The sequence below is a fragment of the Equus caballus genome, chromosome 10 (assembly GCF_041296265.1).
Source record: "Equus caballus isolate H_3958 breed thoroughbred chromosome 10, TB-T2T, whole genome shotgun sequence".
Taxonomy (NCBI): domain Eukaryota; kingdom Metazoa; phylum Chordata; class Mammalia; order Perissodactyla; family Equidae; genus Equus; species Equus caballus.
The window spans coordinates 27,006,001-27,022,737 of NC_091693.1; the positions used below are offsets into that span (position 1 = coordinate 27,006,001).

Sequence of the window (16,737 nt, forward strand, 5' to 3'; positions counted from 1 at the left end):
TTTGAATTTAACAAGTCGTTACATCATGGTACTCATTCTGCTCAGGCAGCTGGATGGACAGATTTGTGCTAAGTGACAGCTTACTCTTCTCTCATTATTATTTTTCTCCTAGGTAGGATTGCCAGATATCAAATGGTTGCGTCTTAACTAGGTAGGTCCTTAATTTTGGCATTTCCTTCTAGTGCAGGTGTTCTCAGACTTTGGGGGTGCATCAGAATCCCTGGAGAAATAGGACCACAGAAGCCCCTACCTCACTGAAGTAGGAAAGAACCTGAGCACTTGTATTCGTACCAAGTTCCCTAGGTGATTTTGAAATGACACAGTTTAAGTACCCTCCTCTCAGAGAATCACAAAGTAAGAGTGAGGATTAAGTGAATGAAAATACAGAGAGCTTTTAAAACAGTACCAGGAAGCACCTCAAAATCGTTGTCGCTGTTAGTGCGGTAATATAAGGCTGTGTGGGTGCTTATGAGTAGGAAAGCATTTTGTGGATTATTAACTTGCAGCCTGTGATCACTCGAAGGATGTTTGCAAGTCCAAGAGAAAGCACAGGGTAGAGAACACAATCTCCATCCCAGGTAAAGGAAGGAAGAAAATCTTACTTTTGGAAGCAGCAGGATCCCATCCTAGACAGAGGTCTCCTGGAGATAGAGAGATCGTTTTATAAGGTGAAGTCACAGACAAGCAGGATGAACTCATATCAGGACAACTGCTTCTATAGATGAGGATTCCATTTCCTGTTTGGGACTTGAGTTCCTAGCATTAGGAATATGCTGAGTGGGAAAGAACTGATTTTCCCAGGCTTGGAAAGGATCTTCAAGGCCACAAAAAAGTGGTTTTCACTGACTGAGCCAGGGATCCATTGCCAAATGTCTCATTGTTGAGCAGACCTCCAAGTGCAGTCATCAGTTGTGAAGTGTCGCCATACAAGAGAATTAGAAAAGAGCCTGAGTTCTGAAGGTCAGTAGAGAGAGTGAGAGACATTCTGAGTATTCGCCTTCCTCCCCGACATGTCCTCCTTCTGCCCTTTCCTTTCTCAGGGACCCAGCACTAGTGTCTAGGCAGCACAATAATTCCCAAACCTATGAGATGATACAGCATTTTGCCTAGATTTCCCCCTTTATGGCTTCATCATTCATAATCCCACTGTCCTTCCTTTTCCAGATACAAAGATAAAGACACCCACACGGGTGATATACTTGGGCTGTTGTTGGCCAAGGACAGCTATTGATAAAAGAAATGTCGGGGCCAGCCCGGTGGTGCAGCGGTTAAGTTGGCACATTCCGCTTCTCGGCGGCCTGGTGTTTGCCAGTTCGAATCCCGGGTACAGACATGGCACCGCTTGGCACGCCATACTGTGGTAGGCGTCCCACATATAAAGTAGAGGAAGATGGGCACGGATGTTAGCTCAGGGCCAGTCTTCCTCAGCAAAAAGAGGAGGATTGGCAGCAGTTAGCTCAGGGCTAATCTCCCCCCCCCCCAAAAAAGATGTCAACACTTGATTCCATGTTTACCTCTGACCCCCTCCCACAATTGACTCTATTCCTTCATGTCACCCCTCATTTCCCTGATCTTTCCCTTGAGCCTTTCACCTGTGGGCTGAGCTCTGGCTGACTATCACAGCTTTGATGTGACTTGTGAGGAAATGGACACTATTGTGTCAAGAAGGGGAGGAGGAAGAAAGACTCAGGATCCTCCAAATTACTTTAGGCTGCATAGGATCCTTCCATGTGATTTTCCCTTTGTCAGAAAGAACTTGACCCAATTATTTTCAAAAATATATTTTTTAAAAACCTTCCATGTATCTTCGTAAGACCCAAAGTGAGAGATTTACCCTAATTCCCTAACCTTAGAAATTTCCTTCCTTTACACTATTTCAAAATTCCCTGAACGTCTCTTCTGAGGATCCTAACACCATTAGAGTAAGTAATCTTTGTATACTTAAGTACGTGATGTTCATTTTTACCTCTATTGTAAGATCCATGGAATATTACTGGCTTTATTTGCTGTGACATTGTAATTTCCTTGAACATGATAGTTAACCAAACGTTAACAAATGTCGAAGTGAATGACTAAATGCCGTAAAGATTACAGATTCATGGCACTGTAACTAGATGAGGAAAACGATTTGTTCTTGACCTTCAGGCAAAGCAGAACTGAGATTCTGGTGTCAGTGATCATGAGCACAAAAGGGCTGAATGCTGGAAAACATGAGGCTATGAGCACAGAGATGTTTACCATCCACTGGCCTGGGTTTGTAACCAGTGTCATCCAAAGAGTCAAAATAGCATAGATTGAATAAAAGGTAACAAAGGAACTCACCAGGATTAGGATAGCATATGTGGCCCTGGCCTCATGGGAAAGTCTGGGAGGGACTCTGTTGCTATGAATATGTTGGACTCGCTTTTTGTGCCTGAGCAGGATGAAGACCATGGAGCCACTGGCCCACACCATGAAGACCAAACTCATAAAGTCGGGGGAAAAATATATGACAGTATATAATGAGCTAAATCTCCCTGGCATTGTCCAGGAACAGTATCCACAATTGTTTTCCACACTAAGGTTTTTGCATTTTAATGGGCCATTCACTATTATAGGCATACATGAATTCACCAAGAGATGCAGGATCCAGCACAGGAAACAGCAGAAGCCAATGAAATTTCGGGATCTTAGCTTGAGATTCATCCATCTACAAATACTAGGGTTGAGCTTGATGGCCTGGACACCATTAAGAAGACAGATAGTGCTGAAGGAAACTCCTGTGCCCATTCTGTGATAATAAAAGACAAGTTTACGTGCAGCATTATCCAGGAAATATTTTAATCCAAAAGCCACCATAGTTTGAGGTATCCCTTTGGAGAAAAGGACCAAGGAGTTGGCAAAGACCAGTTGGTTGAGAATCAGGTCTGTAGGTCTCACCTTGTGTCCAGTGAGCAGAGTAAAACTGTAAAGACAAAGGAGGGATGAATTTCCAAGGATCCCAACTGCAGTCTGAGTGAGGAAGATAATCCCCAATTCCAATTTGCCAGAACCCATTGCATCAATATCTATGGGTGTTGATTTTAACTGAAGTCAGAAGAATGAGAAAAAAACCAAAAATAAATGTCTTGCCATCACTATGGAGAGTACTTTTCAGCACTTAACCTAAACCATATTTTCTCACTTTAAGCAGGTATTAACATTTTAGACTTTTTTGTGTAATGGCAGTTCACTGAAGAACTGCATTAGAAATAGCCTCAGATAACTGTCAAATCTGCTAAGAGACTAGAACTTATTTAAATCACTAAAAAGAAAGGATAATTATGTAATGTGATACAGTTGCGAATTATCACTGAAATGACAATCATATTACAATACATAAATATATCAAATTGACAAGTGGTACACCTTAAATTTACACAATGTTGTATGCTGAACATATTTCAATAAGAATAAAATCTGTTAAAACAAAAATGAAGAAAGAAAGAAAACTGCCAAGTGAGCAAAAGAAACAAACAAAAGAAATAGCCGTAACCATCTCTGAGGATCTGGGTGGATGAATGAGGGCACAGCTGCACACAGGCCTCAACAGCTAGAGAGACGAGGAGAGGGGACATTTCTGTATACTGAGCCAAGCAGTGTGTTGTCAAAGTTTTTTCCAACACTGTTGAGAAATTGGGAAACACCTTGAGCATAAAGCAGATTTTGTTTGCTTACGTGTGTTTTTCATCTGGAAGAAATACTAGATGAATGCCAAAAACTGCACTCTGATGCGAGCTGTGCAGGAATACTCAGATACATACTAGGACACAACTCAGACATACGAGGCACCTCACTTCGCTGTGTCTTATAGCCTCTTAAATCCACATCTGGTGTTGCAACTTTCCAGCTGATTATATTTATGTAATTTTTAAAAATTGAGGTATGATTGACATACAACACTATATTAGTTTCAGATGTACAACACAATGACTCATATTTGTATTTATTGTGAAATAATAACCACAGTAAGTCTAGTTAACATCTATCACTACACATAGTTTACAAATTTTTTTTCTTGTGATGAGAACTTTTAAGATTTACTCTTACTACTTTCAAATAAGCAGTACAGTATTATTGTGTATAGTCACCATGCTGTACATTACATTCCCATGACATTTATTTTACAAGTGGAAGTTTGTACCATTTGACTCCCTTCACCCATGTCCCCCACCCCCCACCCACCTGATTCTACATAACCCTCCTTCCCCAACTTCACAATCATTCATAAACTGTACTCCTTCTGACTGCCACTTCTACAGGAAAATTTCAGCTTTTTAAGGCAAAGTGTCATACTTATTACAGTATTTACTTATTTCTTTAGTATTTAAAATGTTTAAAACTGTTGCCATATTTACTAGGCTTCTATCTTCTTTTTAATGTTTTACTCATGACATCTCTGAGTGGCCCAATAAGCTCTGTGTTGTTATTTTGGATTTTGTGTATCTTGGGGGTTTTCAGGAGCACATATGTTGAATTACAGCTGAAGAAACTCTATGGAGTTTTCTCCAGGATATATTCTTAAGTGAAAAAGGTGTAGTCTAGAACAATGTACAAAGTATGCTATATTTTTAAAGCAAGTAGAAAATTTTAAATAAATGAATAGAGTGTTAATGGGGTAGAGGGACAGAAATGAAAGTTTATGAAATTTTCCCGTGTTATAGCTTTGTCTTTAACAAATTTAAATATTTTACATAATTTTAAACTATATCAAATCAAAGTGAAATTTAAAAATCCATAAAATGAAAGGCAAAATGAAAGAAAAAATGACCTTTCTGTGTGTTGGCTTGTGGCCTATCCAGACAAAGAGAAAGCCTTCTAATGGCTTTAATACACAGAAGGGTACACACACACACTCCCAACTGAATGAAAAGTAGTCAAATAAGATAATAGTGAATTATAACTATAAAATAAGGTTAAAATAGTGAAAAGTGAATCAGATTCATGCATATTATCAGTCATGCAAAATGTTACCACTGGAGGAAACTGAGTAAAGTGTACGCAGAATCTCTATTATTTCTTTTTTTTTTATTTTCTTAAAGATTGGCACCTGAGCTAACAATTGTTGCCAATCTTCTTTTTTTTCCTTTCTGCTTTTTCTCCCCAAATCCCCCCAGTATATAGTTGTATATATTTTTTTGTTGTTGTGGGTCCTTCTAGTTGTGGCATGTGGCATGCCGCCTCAACGTGACCTGATGAACGGTGCCATGTCCATGCCCAAGATCTGAACCGGTGAAACCCTGGCTGCCAAAGCAGAGCACGGGAACTTAACCACTTGGCCACGGGGCTGGCCCCATCTCTATATTATTTCTGACAACTGCATGTGAGTCATCAATTATCTCTATAAAAATGCCAATTAAAAAAATCCAAGGGATATATAGAGGGAAAAACACCTGCAAAGATATGTTAAAGTCGTACCCAGAATCATTCCTTGGTAAAATCCATTGGTATTGATATATTAAAAAAAAATAAAGCTATGTATTAAAATTTGGCAAAATTACACCCCAATTAGGTAATTTTAAGGAAAAATAGAAGCAAAATTTAAAACTCAATTAAAATATGAGCATCAGAAAGAATTAATAGAGAGAAACTAGAGCCCAAGATCATATTCATAAAGATATTATTACAATGTAGGTATATCTTATTTAACATGATTCCTGTCTAAATGGTAATATTTCTACCATTTCTCAAGTAATTATAAAAATAAAAAAAAACTAAAGGAGAATGAAGATAATGGGTACTAGGGAAAGCTTTATGCTGAAAATGCAAAAAGTAGAGAAGTCAATGGCACAAAACAAGAAGCATAATAAACAAACACACACATATGTGAATGCATGTATTCTTCCTAATAAATGTAATAAACTTCTAGGAAAATTATCTACTTATTATATGGTATTAACTTATTTGGAGGTAGAAGCAGAGGTATTTCAACATTTCACAATTACAACTAAATGACATACTGAATCTAAAATGTAAGGAATGACAAATCTCCGAGGTAAAAATATTAGAGTATATTTTTATAATTTGGGGTTGGGGAAATCATCACAGTACATGGTCCAAAACAATGGCACTTTTATTTTTAAGAATGAAATAAGAAGATTAGTAGATATTATATTAAATAATACACAAAAGTATTTAATTGGATAAGACGTGTAAGAGGAAGCTATAACAATAACCTAAGTAACAATACTAGTTACAGTATTAAAACCAAAACCAAATGATGACAATGGATATGAACAGACAGTACTCAACAGACTCATTCATGTGCTTATAAAATATCTTTGTTTTGCAAGTGATCAGAAAAATACCAATGAAATTGAAAAGGATGTTATTTTATTTTCAACTCTAACATATATCAGTTTGCCAAAATATTATTATGGAGCATACTTCTCTGATACAAAATTTCATTTTTCATACCTGTCATAAGACATAATTACTCAAGTATGATTTAAGAATTGGAGTTCATTAAGGTAGCCAGGAAATTAGGATATATTTTAAACATTTTTCAGGTGCACAAAAATACCATATCTTTCTTTAAACTTAACCAGTTTGACTCACACCCTTTACCTCAATAGCATTTTTTTCTTTTTCAGAATCTAAAAGGTGTATTTTTTTCAGAGCAATTTATTTTGGATTAAAAGAAGCAAGATAACTTTTTTCAATCTTACTGCAGTTGCTTTCATCATAATAAATACTATACATAATTCAAGTCATTAGCATTTTGGGGAGGAAAACCGAATAAACACATATATCAGACTGTGGGGACATTGAGGGGGAGTGGGAAGCTCTGACCCCACTGGCAGTGAGCATGTGTGTGCTGTGGACGTGGCTCAGGACGTTTGGGAAGAGAAGCACAGACGGAATTCATGCAGCCGCGGTCAACCAGAGGGGTATTCTCAGAGATCTTACTGATTATGTCCATACAAATGAAAATGTGGAAAGATCCTCACCAATGGACAATACTGTTCTGAGGACTGAGGAGGATGGGAGGGAGGGGGGAGATAGTGTGTCAAAGTGAATCCTGTATCACACATGGATTTATTAAACATACTCACATGAAAAGTGTAATTTTATAAGGTATTTAAGGTTGAAATGGGAAATACAGGGAGTCACTGGAGTAATCAACATAGGTTATGAAATAAGGACAGTGAAGCAGAATAAGAGAAGGGATAAAGGAAAGAACCAGGAATCAACTTCAAGAGGAGTCGCAAGATGAAGGGAAACAACAGAATGTGTCAGTAGAAGCTACTGTGGGAATTTAAAATGCCTGCAGCAAACAGAGAACCTGACAACAACGACATCGCTGAGGCTGTGGGTCACTCCAGCCCTTGGGGACCCGCAGGGATTCCAAAGCAGTAATGACTCTCAATTTCCCTTGCCCATAAGGGTTCTGGGGAGACATAGGGAGGATGTAAATTAAGGGCCTCCTGCTCCTGCTCCCAGAGATTGGAGGGTGGACCTGTTCTTCTTACAGGGTGTCTGGTCAGAATTTTTATTTTTTCGCTTGAAAAAGAATTGTCTTATGAATGGGACATGTGTTTGGGGTGAAATCACACTAAAACTAGGAGAGAGAGTGGCTAGATCGATACAGATGCAGACACAGGTGTGAGTCGAGAAGCGCAGCCCCCTGGAGGGTAGACAGACATCAGATTAGTGTGAGAAGGTGACAACGGAGGCACTTTAAAATTTGTTTAAATGTCTGGATAATGTTTATGTTTTGAGATTTAAAGTCCTAAATTATTCTTTTTCCCATACCACCCCCCCCCAGTCTTTTTGCCATATTCATCTTTACACAATATTTTCATTTCTGTACGTGACAGACTGGTCTAAATGAGAGGCGTGGTTAACAACCCTCCACTGATGAGGGAAGTTTAGAGACACATTGCTAAAGACGCCGTGTAGCACAGCCTGCCCCTGCTCAAAACAAAACACATCCCACACCAGGAACTGATATCCCGCAGACATGGGGTGTCTACTCAGAAAAGGAGCTCATGTTCTCTGTTATTACTTGAAATATGCTGAATCTTGGGGCCTTTAGAGTGAACTATTATGGTCACTGTGTTTAGTGAGAAGCAAGTGACAAAAGTTTCCAAACAATGTAACTGAGGGGAGAGGGGAGATGTCAGGCAGCCCTGAAGCAGGTTGACAAGAGTAGCAACAAGCCTCTGGTTTCCTCAGCAAATGCATTTCCTGTTTGTATGTGTTTGGACTTATCTCTTTGTCTGTCTGTCTATCTATCATTTATCATCTACTTAAGGTTTTTTTCCCTCAACTCAGAAAGCCAATTTTTCAAAAAATAGTTAATCCTGAATTTCCAGAGATAAATATTTTCTAAGAATGTGAAACTTACCTGAAAAGAAGAGCTCTTTACCAAGTGTGGCTTTGCTCCCAGGACAGGGACTGCTGTGGCAGCACCTGTGCAAGTGTCTAAATGGGACAGATGAGCCTGAGATAAAGGTTTGGGTTCCATGATCTCAACTCCCTGTTGGGAAGTGATCATCATTTCACCTGTAAGTGCAGTGACAGTGTCTACATGGGGACCGGGGATTATCTCTGAAAAACATTTGGGATTGTGCAAACCGCTGAAAGCTATGAAAAGTGCTTAATGAGATATCCATCAGGAGTGGCAGAAGCAGATGGGAAGAATCTGTTTGAAACAATAACATTCCACTGGAATGCTAAAAGAATACTGTGTTCTCTAATAAGAGAGAGAAGGGAGCTGATCAAATGTCTGTCGGGGATTCTTAGTTTGAAGGCTTTGTTTCCAAAATATGATTCCTCCCCATTCCTGAGAGCACTGTGGGTAGTGAACTTGAAGGAAAAGAAGCGTGGGTAGAGTTAGAAAGTGTATTCAGAATTGGAAAAATTGACAGGAAATATGTGTTGTGATATTTGTCCAGCATTTTAACAAATATTTATTGTGGAGTTTATGTGTTTTAGGCACATTTCTAGGCATATGGAATATATCAGTGCACAGAGTATTGATAGAAATCCTGGAACTTACTCTGTTGTTGATGGAAAAAGACAATAAATAGTGCTTCTGTGATACTGTTGTGTGGTTCCTCGCGCACTCCCTCTCCTCATTTTTCATTCTCCCCAACACCACCTTCCCATTACTATTTAAAAAAGACTTTAAGTTCATATGAAGTATCCTATCTGTACCACAGACTGAAAAAATTTCAACAGTTTGGATAACCGAAGAGACTCAGCAGTCTACACAGAGCATTGAAATGTGAGGCTGCTAGTTAAATGTACAGGACACGATGTAGCAAAACATGATAGTGCAGGTCACCCAGGCACAAATCTTCAGAATCCTGATTTGCATATGGACATGATTCATCTTCAGATCAAGGATAACTCCAATCAGAATTCCCAGAAGGGACTTTATGCCCTTTGTTTAACAGTGAAATCAGGATGCCAAATCAATTATGACATTTAGAAAACCATCAGTAAACAATCTGGCCTTGGGTGTTCCCATGGGATTTTTGGACTTTAAACAACACATAATAAATCCCACTGCACTATCTCAACAGAGTTAAAGCCAGACACCCAGGAGTCCCTAGAGATGTGGCTGAAGTTTTCCAGTCCAGGTCGATTAACTATCTTACTCAAAATAAATACGCAGTATTTCAAAATTTGTGAGATGCTGCTAAAGCAATTCCTTTTAGAGGAGACTACTTCAATAGAGGTGTTAGCCAGGGCAATGACGAGAAAAAAGAGATGTCCAATTTAGAAACAAAGAAGTAAAACTGTATTAACAGAGGACGTGAAGGTCTATGGAGAAAATCCTATGGGATCTACAAAGACCTAAAAGCCAAAAAATAAAATGAAACTACTAGAACTATTAAATGCTACTCTATGTGATAGCAATGAACAACCAAAAATGGGAATAAAATTTAAGAAACATTGCAGTCTATAATAGTATTGGATATATAAATCTTTAGAGATAAATAAGATTTGTAACCTCCTAAAGATGGTCAAATAGGACGCCGAGAAAAACAAAAAGTGACAAGTAAGCCTTTATTCACTTACTGTGAGAGTGTAAACAAGAGTCCAAAAAGAGAAAGAGGGGCTTGATTCCTTAGTGTCCCATTCTCGCCACAGAACTGCAGTGGATGAGGGTCAGGTGAGGACAGGGGAATCTCACTGCAGGGAGCCCTGAACAAAAGACTCCTGCTGTTTAACGGACCCAGTGGACAGGAGGAGGAAGGGGGTAAGGGCTAGGAGTGCTGAGTACTAAGTCAGAGTGGAGAAAGTGTCTTCAAACCTCCCCTGATAAGGAGGACTCAGTAAAGGTGCCTGAACAGTATCTCAGTGGAGTCCCACCTGTCTTCCCACCTATAAGAAGGCCTCTGAATGGAGGTGTCTATGCTAGGAAAGCAGACATGTGTGGCAGCATGGCAGGGGGTAGGAGGAATGATCCCTGACTGCAGCTCCCTCCAGAGCCTGAAATTCATTGAATGTGCACCAAGTCTGCTGTGGCAAGAGCAGCTTTCCCCCTTAAGGCCTGCCTGGTAAAGTGTTTCTCATCACCTGTAGTTGGGCCTTGTAGGGCATTAGAATTGGCCACCCCAAACTGTGTCTCTTTGGCATCAAGATTGTTTGGGGCTAGGTACTTTTAAGAAACTGCAGACAGGGAGAAGCTCTGAAAACCAAGTAGAAGTTACCCTTTGTAAGAGACATTTACATTCGTGAGGGAAATCTTGATTTGTAAAGATGTCTCCCTCTCTCTAACAGGAAGAGGGTTATGACCTTATCTCTTGAAACTCTTATCACTGTGTAAGGCAAGGACTTAAATCTGCATGATAACCTTACTCTTGTTTACTGTGCTTTTCTGGTGATCTCCCGTAGCTGACTCCCTACCACCCCCAACATCCTCCTTTGTCTTTAGCTGAAGATGCTATTTAAGGTGGCAGCTTCAGCCATTCTGGCAGAGTTACCAAGTTTCCCTGGGTTTCTCCCATGTATATATGTTATAAAACTTTGTTTGATTTTCTCCTGCCATTCCGTCTCATGTCAATTTAATTTGTAGCCCAGCCAGAAGGACCCAGAGAGTAGAGGATTTATCTTCCTCCTCTACAGCTTGAAAGATCACACATAGGATCTGGGCTTAGAGCTAGGCTCTTCCAGACCTAAATAAAAGGAGAAATATACCACATTTATGGATGGGCCACACAAAGATGGCCTTCTTCTACTTGATGTGCATTAAAAAAGCCAATTATCATGGCATCAGCTTTTTTTTTTTTTTAAGGCATTAACTTTTGAGAAAGGAATATAGCTTTATTGTGAGATTGATCTGTAAGGAGACAGAAGGCCAGGCTCTCAAATCAATCTCCCCCATCCAAAGTATGGGGTTAGATTCAAGTGATAAGAAAAGCCTGCTAGTATGTGGAAGTGCTGGCATGATGAGTTTCAATTGGCAGATCAAAATTTTGACTCATTGACCCTGAAAAACAGCTTCAGCATCTTGTTGTTAAGATAGGTCAGTTATGAGAGGTTATGGGGAAAAGTGCAGAAAACATGGGTGAAGTTGTTAGGGAGGTTTAAGTCATTGCCTTCTTCATTGATAAGAGTTTCTAAAGAGTTTCTAGAGATTTAGAGTCACCCTCCTCTTCCTGGCACAGAGAGAGAGAGGCACCTTTACAAACGGAGATTTCTCTTATAAATGTAAATCTCCCTCACAAAAGGGTAACTTCTACTAGATTTTCAAACTTTTCCTGTCTGCTTTTTTTTTTTTTAATTATTAGCTCAAAATAGCCCTTATGCAAAAGAAGTGTATTTTGGGGTTGCAAATTCTATTCCTAATCCTGTGGTTACAGGAACACATCATATTAAGATGTTATTCTCTCAAATTCAGTCTATAGACAAAATGCAATCCATATCAAAATCCTGGTAGACTTTTTTTCATAGAAATTAACAGTGGCTTCTAAAATTTATATGTCTTTGCAAAGGACCAAGGATGGCAGAAAGAGCTTTGAAAAAGAAGAGAAAAGTTGGAAGACTATACAACCCTGATTTTTTCCCTCTCATTTATTTTGTATTTATTTAATATGCTGCTTTTGAATTGACAGAGGGCCTTTAAGACCTGGCCCCTCTTTGTGGAAGGATCAGTGGAACATCCATAGCCACTCATGTTCCAGTTTTCAGAGCTTGATTAAATATCACCCTTTCTCTCTTTTTTAAAATTGAGTTCATAATAGTTTATGTGAGATTTCAGTTGGACGATATTTCTTGTCTGTCACCACATAAGTGCTCCCCTTCACTCCCTGTACTAAACCCCCATCCCCCTTCCCCTGGTAACCACTGAACTGTTTTCTTTGTCCACATGTTTGTTCATATTCCACATATGAGTGAAAGCATCTGGTGTTTGTCTTTCTCAATCTGGCTTATTTCTCTTAGCATAATTCCCTCCAGGTCCTTCCATGTTATTGCAAATGGGATGATTTTGTCTTTTTTATGGCTTAGTAGTATTCCATTGTATATATACACCACAACTTCTTTATCCATTCATCGGTTGATGGGCACTTGGATTATTTCCATGTCTAGGCTATTGTGAACAGTGCTGCAACAAACATAGGGGTGCATATGTTACTTTGGATTGTTGATTTCAAGTTGTTCGGGTAGATACCCAGTAGCGGGATAGCTGGGTCATATGGTAGTTCTATTTTTAGTTTTTGGAGGACTCTCCATACTGTTTTCCACAGTGGCTGCACCAGTTTGCATTCCTACCAGCAGTGTATGAGGGTTCCCTTTTCTCCACACCCTCTCCAACATTTGTTATTTTTAGTCTTGGTGATTATAGCCATTTTAACACCTGTTAAAATGTGAGGAAGTGAAGACTGCTTAAGTTCCTTTGAAATTTTGCCTTTTGTTTAAAACAAAAGTTGATGGTTGAAAATTGGAAACATGTTAGGTTTTAGAACCATTAAACCAGAATATTTTAACTAAAATTAGAAGTCAAATGGAAATTTATTAACATAAAACACATTTACTTATATATGCACTAAATGACATCTAAAAAGGAAAGGTGATGTTTCACACGTTACTGAAGCCCTTCATTGACCTGCACTATTGTTAGGACAAAGGTTAGAATTCTTGTCTGATGTACAGTAATCAACTGCAAACACTAGAGTTTTGGGGAGTTTTCTTTGTTCACTAAGGCTGCATGTGCATTCCCGACATGGGCCATTCCAGATGATTTTCCCTGATAGATGCATCCTCATCCATCTAGGTTTAGAAAAAAATATTAAAACTATTAAAAGGCCCTGTGTAACACTAAATATTTTACTTATGTATAAAATGGTGACATTTTACTTACATTCACAAATTTGATGGTTTTCATACACTATACACTCACAAGGGACCTTGAACTTCTTCACTGAGGAATACAGCATGTGTATATTAAGTAATCTTTGCATATTGTATACATAATCCCCTACTTTGGCTCCACTACAAGCTCTGTGAGGGTGGGGTGTTCTTAGTCACTGGATATCACAAAGTGATATCCTAGGATGGTAACTAGCACCAAATAGTCCCGTTTATTTGGATTCATAGAAAACACCACGTAGACCGACAGACTTGAGCTGCTCTAAGAATAAATGTAAAGCTAAAACTAATATTAAAAAGTCCTAGGAGCATAATTTTGTTATGCCTGGATAATTATTTTAAAAATCCAGAAAAAGTAAAAATCTTGATATGTTTAATATTTCCAATTAAATACTTCTATAAAACTCAGGGCAGGCAAAACTTAGATACCAATGAGACAACAGGCAAACAACTGCACTGAAAAAAATCAGAAAAGTTATGGGCTCTGAGATTTACTGAATCAGGCAAGTGGGCATTTTCTGGCATCATGGAATCGTTGTATAGTTTGGGAAGTTGTTTCATGGATAAAGGCATTTGTCAGTCATCAGATTGTACTTACGTATTCTCCTGAGTATATCTGTGTATTCCTCTGAATAGACATTTTACTTTTAAAAAGTTTAAATCATTTCCTAAACGTTAATGGTTTTTAGCTTGCCATGACACAGGTAGTGTTTATGAAGGCAGATTGAGTGTAGTCAGAAGCAGCCTGGAAGCAATGGTTCACCCGTGTCCTTAAGTATCTTCCAATACCCAGCTCTTGATTTCTCAATACCTTTCTCTACCACAAAGAAGAAAAACTACTTGGAGAAAAGACTGATTTCTGGCAGGGCAAGGAAAGTTACAAGATGAAACTGGAGTATCTTTTGTACCACAAAGAAGTGCCTAAAATGTGATGGCGATATGGAAAGGGGACAAAGAAGCCAGCTTGAAGGAACTCTCATGGAGTCAATCTAGGAAAATTTGAGCATCAAAATAAATGACAGTGGTCGGTTATAACCCACTTAAACACTTAAGAATCCATTGGCCCACACTGATACAAATTAATGAAAAGACATTTCTTTGGGAAAGCTTACTTCCAAGGTCGAATGACAACAAATAAATGTGGAAGATTGTTGGAATCTGAAAATCATGAGTGGTGGCTTAAACCAAGGGAGGAAGTATTGCTGCGGATCGGTACATTGACACGGTTTCAAATATTTTCTGAATAATTATTTACTAAATATAAAGGGAAACAGTAATTTTGAAGTCAAGAACACAAACCTACAGGAGTCACTAAAGTTAATAATTGGTAAACATGGACATCGTGTGCCTCCTGATATGATGTGCTGTGAAAGACATAATGTCACTTCTATGATTTCATTGTAAAACAATGCAAAAGAAAAATATCATTAGGAAACATCAAAGAAACACATTTTACAAAATAAATGAGCTGTCTTTGTGAAAACTGTCAAGTCCAAGGAACTTCATGAAAGGCTGATGAACTGCTTCATTAAAGGAGTGTAAGGGGTGATGATAGCTACATGCAATATGCAGTTCTAGATCTGATCAGGGACCATGGGAATACTAAGGGACAATATTAGCGTGAATGATGACATCTGAATATGGACTGTTGATGAAAGAATAGTAATTACCAACGCTGAATTTCCAGATTATGATACTACTCCAATAATATAAAATGTGCCCTTAGGAAACATGCACTGAAGTATTCACTAGTACAGAGGAAAAGTATTTTGAAATTTAACTCCAATTGCTTAGAAATACACACACACACACGTATGTGGGGGGAGAGAATGATAAATGAAAAGGTGCAAAACAATTGTTAAATCTGGGTAAAATTTATACAAGAATATCTTGTAATATTCTTGCAACTTCTGTAAGTTTCAAACTATATGAAAAATATAAAAATGAAAAATCAATACGTGTATTTCATCACTTCATAGAAAATGCTATCTATCATACAATCAACTCAGAAGATGCATAAAACATAATTTGATGCTAAATCACCAATTCTTGGCATTTCTTTTTGAATAAAGTACAGAATGGATTTTCCTTAAACATCTAAAAAGTCTGCCAAAAAATTATACAGCACATGCCTTATATATCATGTTATTTCCTCAAAGATCAGAGACAAAAGAAAAATTGGTATCTCCACTGTCCTTCAACATTACTTCACAGGGACTCTTTAGTGCTCTATGACAAGAAAATACGTACACGTTAGAAAGGAGGAAATGAACTGTCTTCTCTCACCTCTACAGTGTGTGCTAAAATAGCCGCATCCTCGTCAGTCCTAATGTGAAGTCTGGTAATGTTGTAATTCATCCCTGCCGCTGTGATTTTCCTCACCTGGGACCTGCTGTTTTCACTTTTCCATAGAATCCATCTCCTTCTGACATACTATGCAACTTCATAACTTAGGGCCATTGTTAATTGGCTGTTTCCTTCAGTCAGAATGTAAGTTCTCTGTGGGCAAAATCACTTTTATGTTTTGTGTATGTGCATCTCATAGATCTATTAAAGTACCAGACCCACATATGACAGACAAAAATTATTTCTTGGAGCACTGAATAAATGTCACCTTAACTTTCTTCTCCCTTTGCATCACTGTGCTACTCATCCTAACTTCAGTCACTCACTGCCCTCCCTTCAGGTTCAGCACCCTGAGTGCTCTCAAGAATGGGGAAGAATCTGATTTTGGAGACAGAATCTTCAAGGTGATTTAAGAATCCAGCAAAGCCATGTGCTCAGCTTCCTTCTGTCTCTCTAGAGTTCAGCGTACTCTGCTCACCTACACTCGACAGTGAGCTCCCTCCCTGCTCAAGGGCAGGACCCATGTCAGTCACATGAGTGCCTCCCTGCCCAGTGTGCCCACAGCACAGTGAGTGTTCATGTAGATGAAGGATGGAGGTCTCACGAGATTTGCTGACCAGAGCAGCAAATACATTGTAGGTCACCACACTGAATACGTAAGTGAAGACTGGATGGAAAGAGCTCGGAGTTGAGGGAACAATCCCTGGGGTTTCCTTCATCCAGCGGAAAACACATCACTCCTGCTTTAGGACAAACTGGAGCCCGGGTTCCAGGCATGGAAAGAACCCTTTGATGAGAGCCAAGATGTTTCTGGAGGGGTTTCTCCAACTCTTGAACCCAGTGGCTCAGTCACAATTACAGCCACAACTACAATATACCACCCTCGAGAGAGAGGAGGCAGGAGGCTGGGGTCTTCACGAGTCAACTCTCTTTCCCAAAAAACAGGAAACTGCACACTATCCTGAAAACAAACAGAAAAATAGAGTTCTTATTAACTCATCAAGAAGTGCAGTCACAGTATATGCACCACAAAAAAGGCACATACCC

The 16,737-nt window shown here is 38.9% G+C and overlaps 2 protein-coding genes across 6 annotated transcripts in view; both read right to left on the bottom strand.

The window, feature by feature from the left end:
• Positions 1 to 2,088: 2,088 nt before the first annotated feature.
• On the bottom strand, positions 2,089 to 3,036 carry VN1R1 (vomeronasal 1 receptor 1). Its single transcript, NM_001167528.1, has one exon. The coding sequence runs from the start codon at positions 3,034 to 3,036 to the stop codon at positions 2,089 to 2,091; it is 948 nt and encodes a 315-aa protein (NP_001161000.1).
• An 11,541-nt stretch (positions 3,037 to 14,577) lies between these two features.
• Positions 14,578 to 16,737, bottom strand: part of ZNF550 (zinc finger protein 550) — a 33,444-nt gene continuing 31,284 nt past the window's right edge. For all 5 annotated transcript variants that reach the window (XM_070223472.1, XM_070223473.1, XM_023650589.2 and 2 more), the window contains one exon: positions 14,578 to 16,651. The gene's annotated coding sequence lies outside the window, so the exon portion shown is untranslated. The remainder of the gene's footprint in view (positions 16,652 to 16,737) is intronic.

Coding starts and splice junctions, on each gene's coding strand:
- VN1R1 (NM_001167528.1), bottom strand. CDS start 3,036: ATGGGTTCTGGCAAATTGGAATTGGGGATTATCTTCCTCACTCAGACT.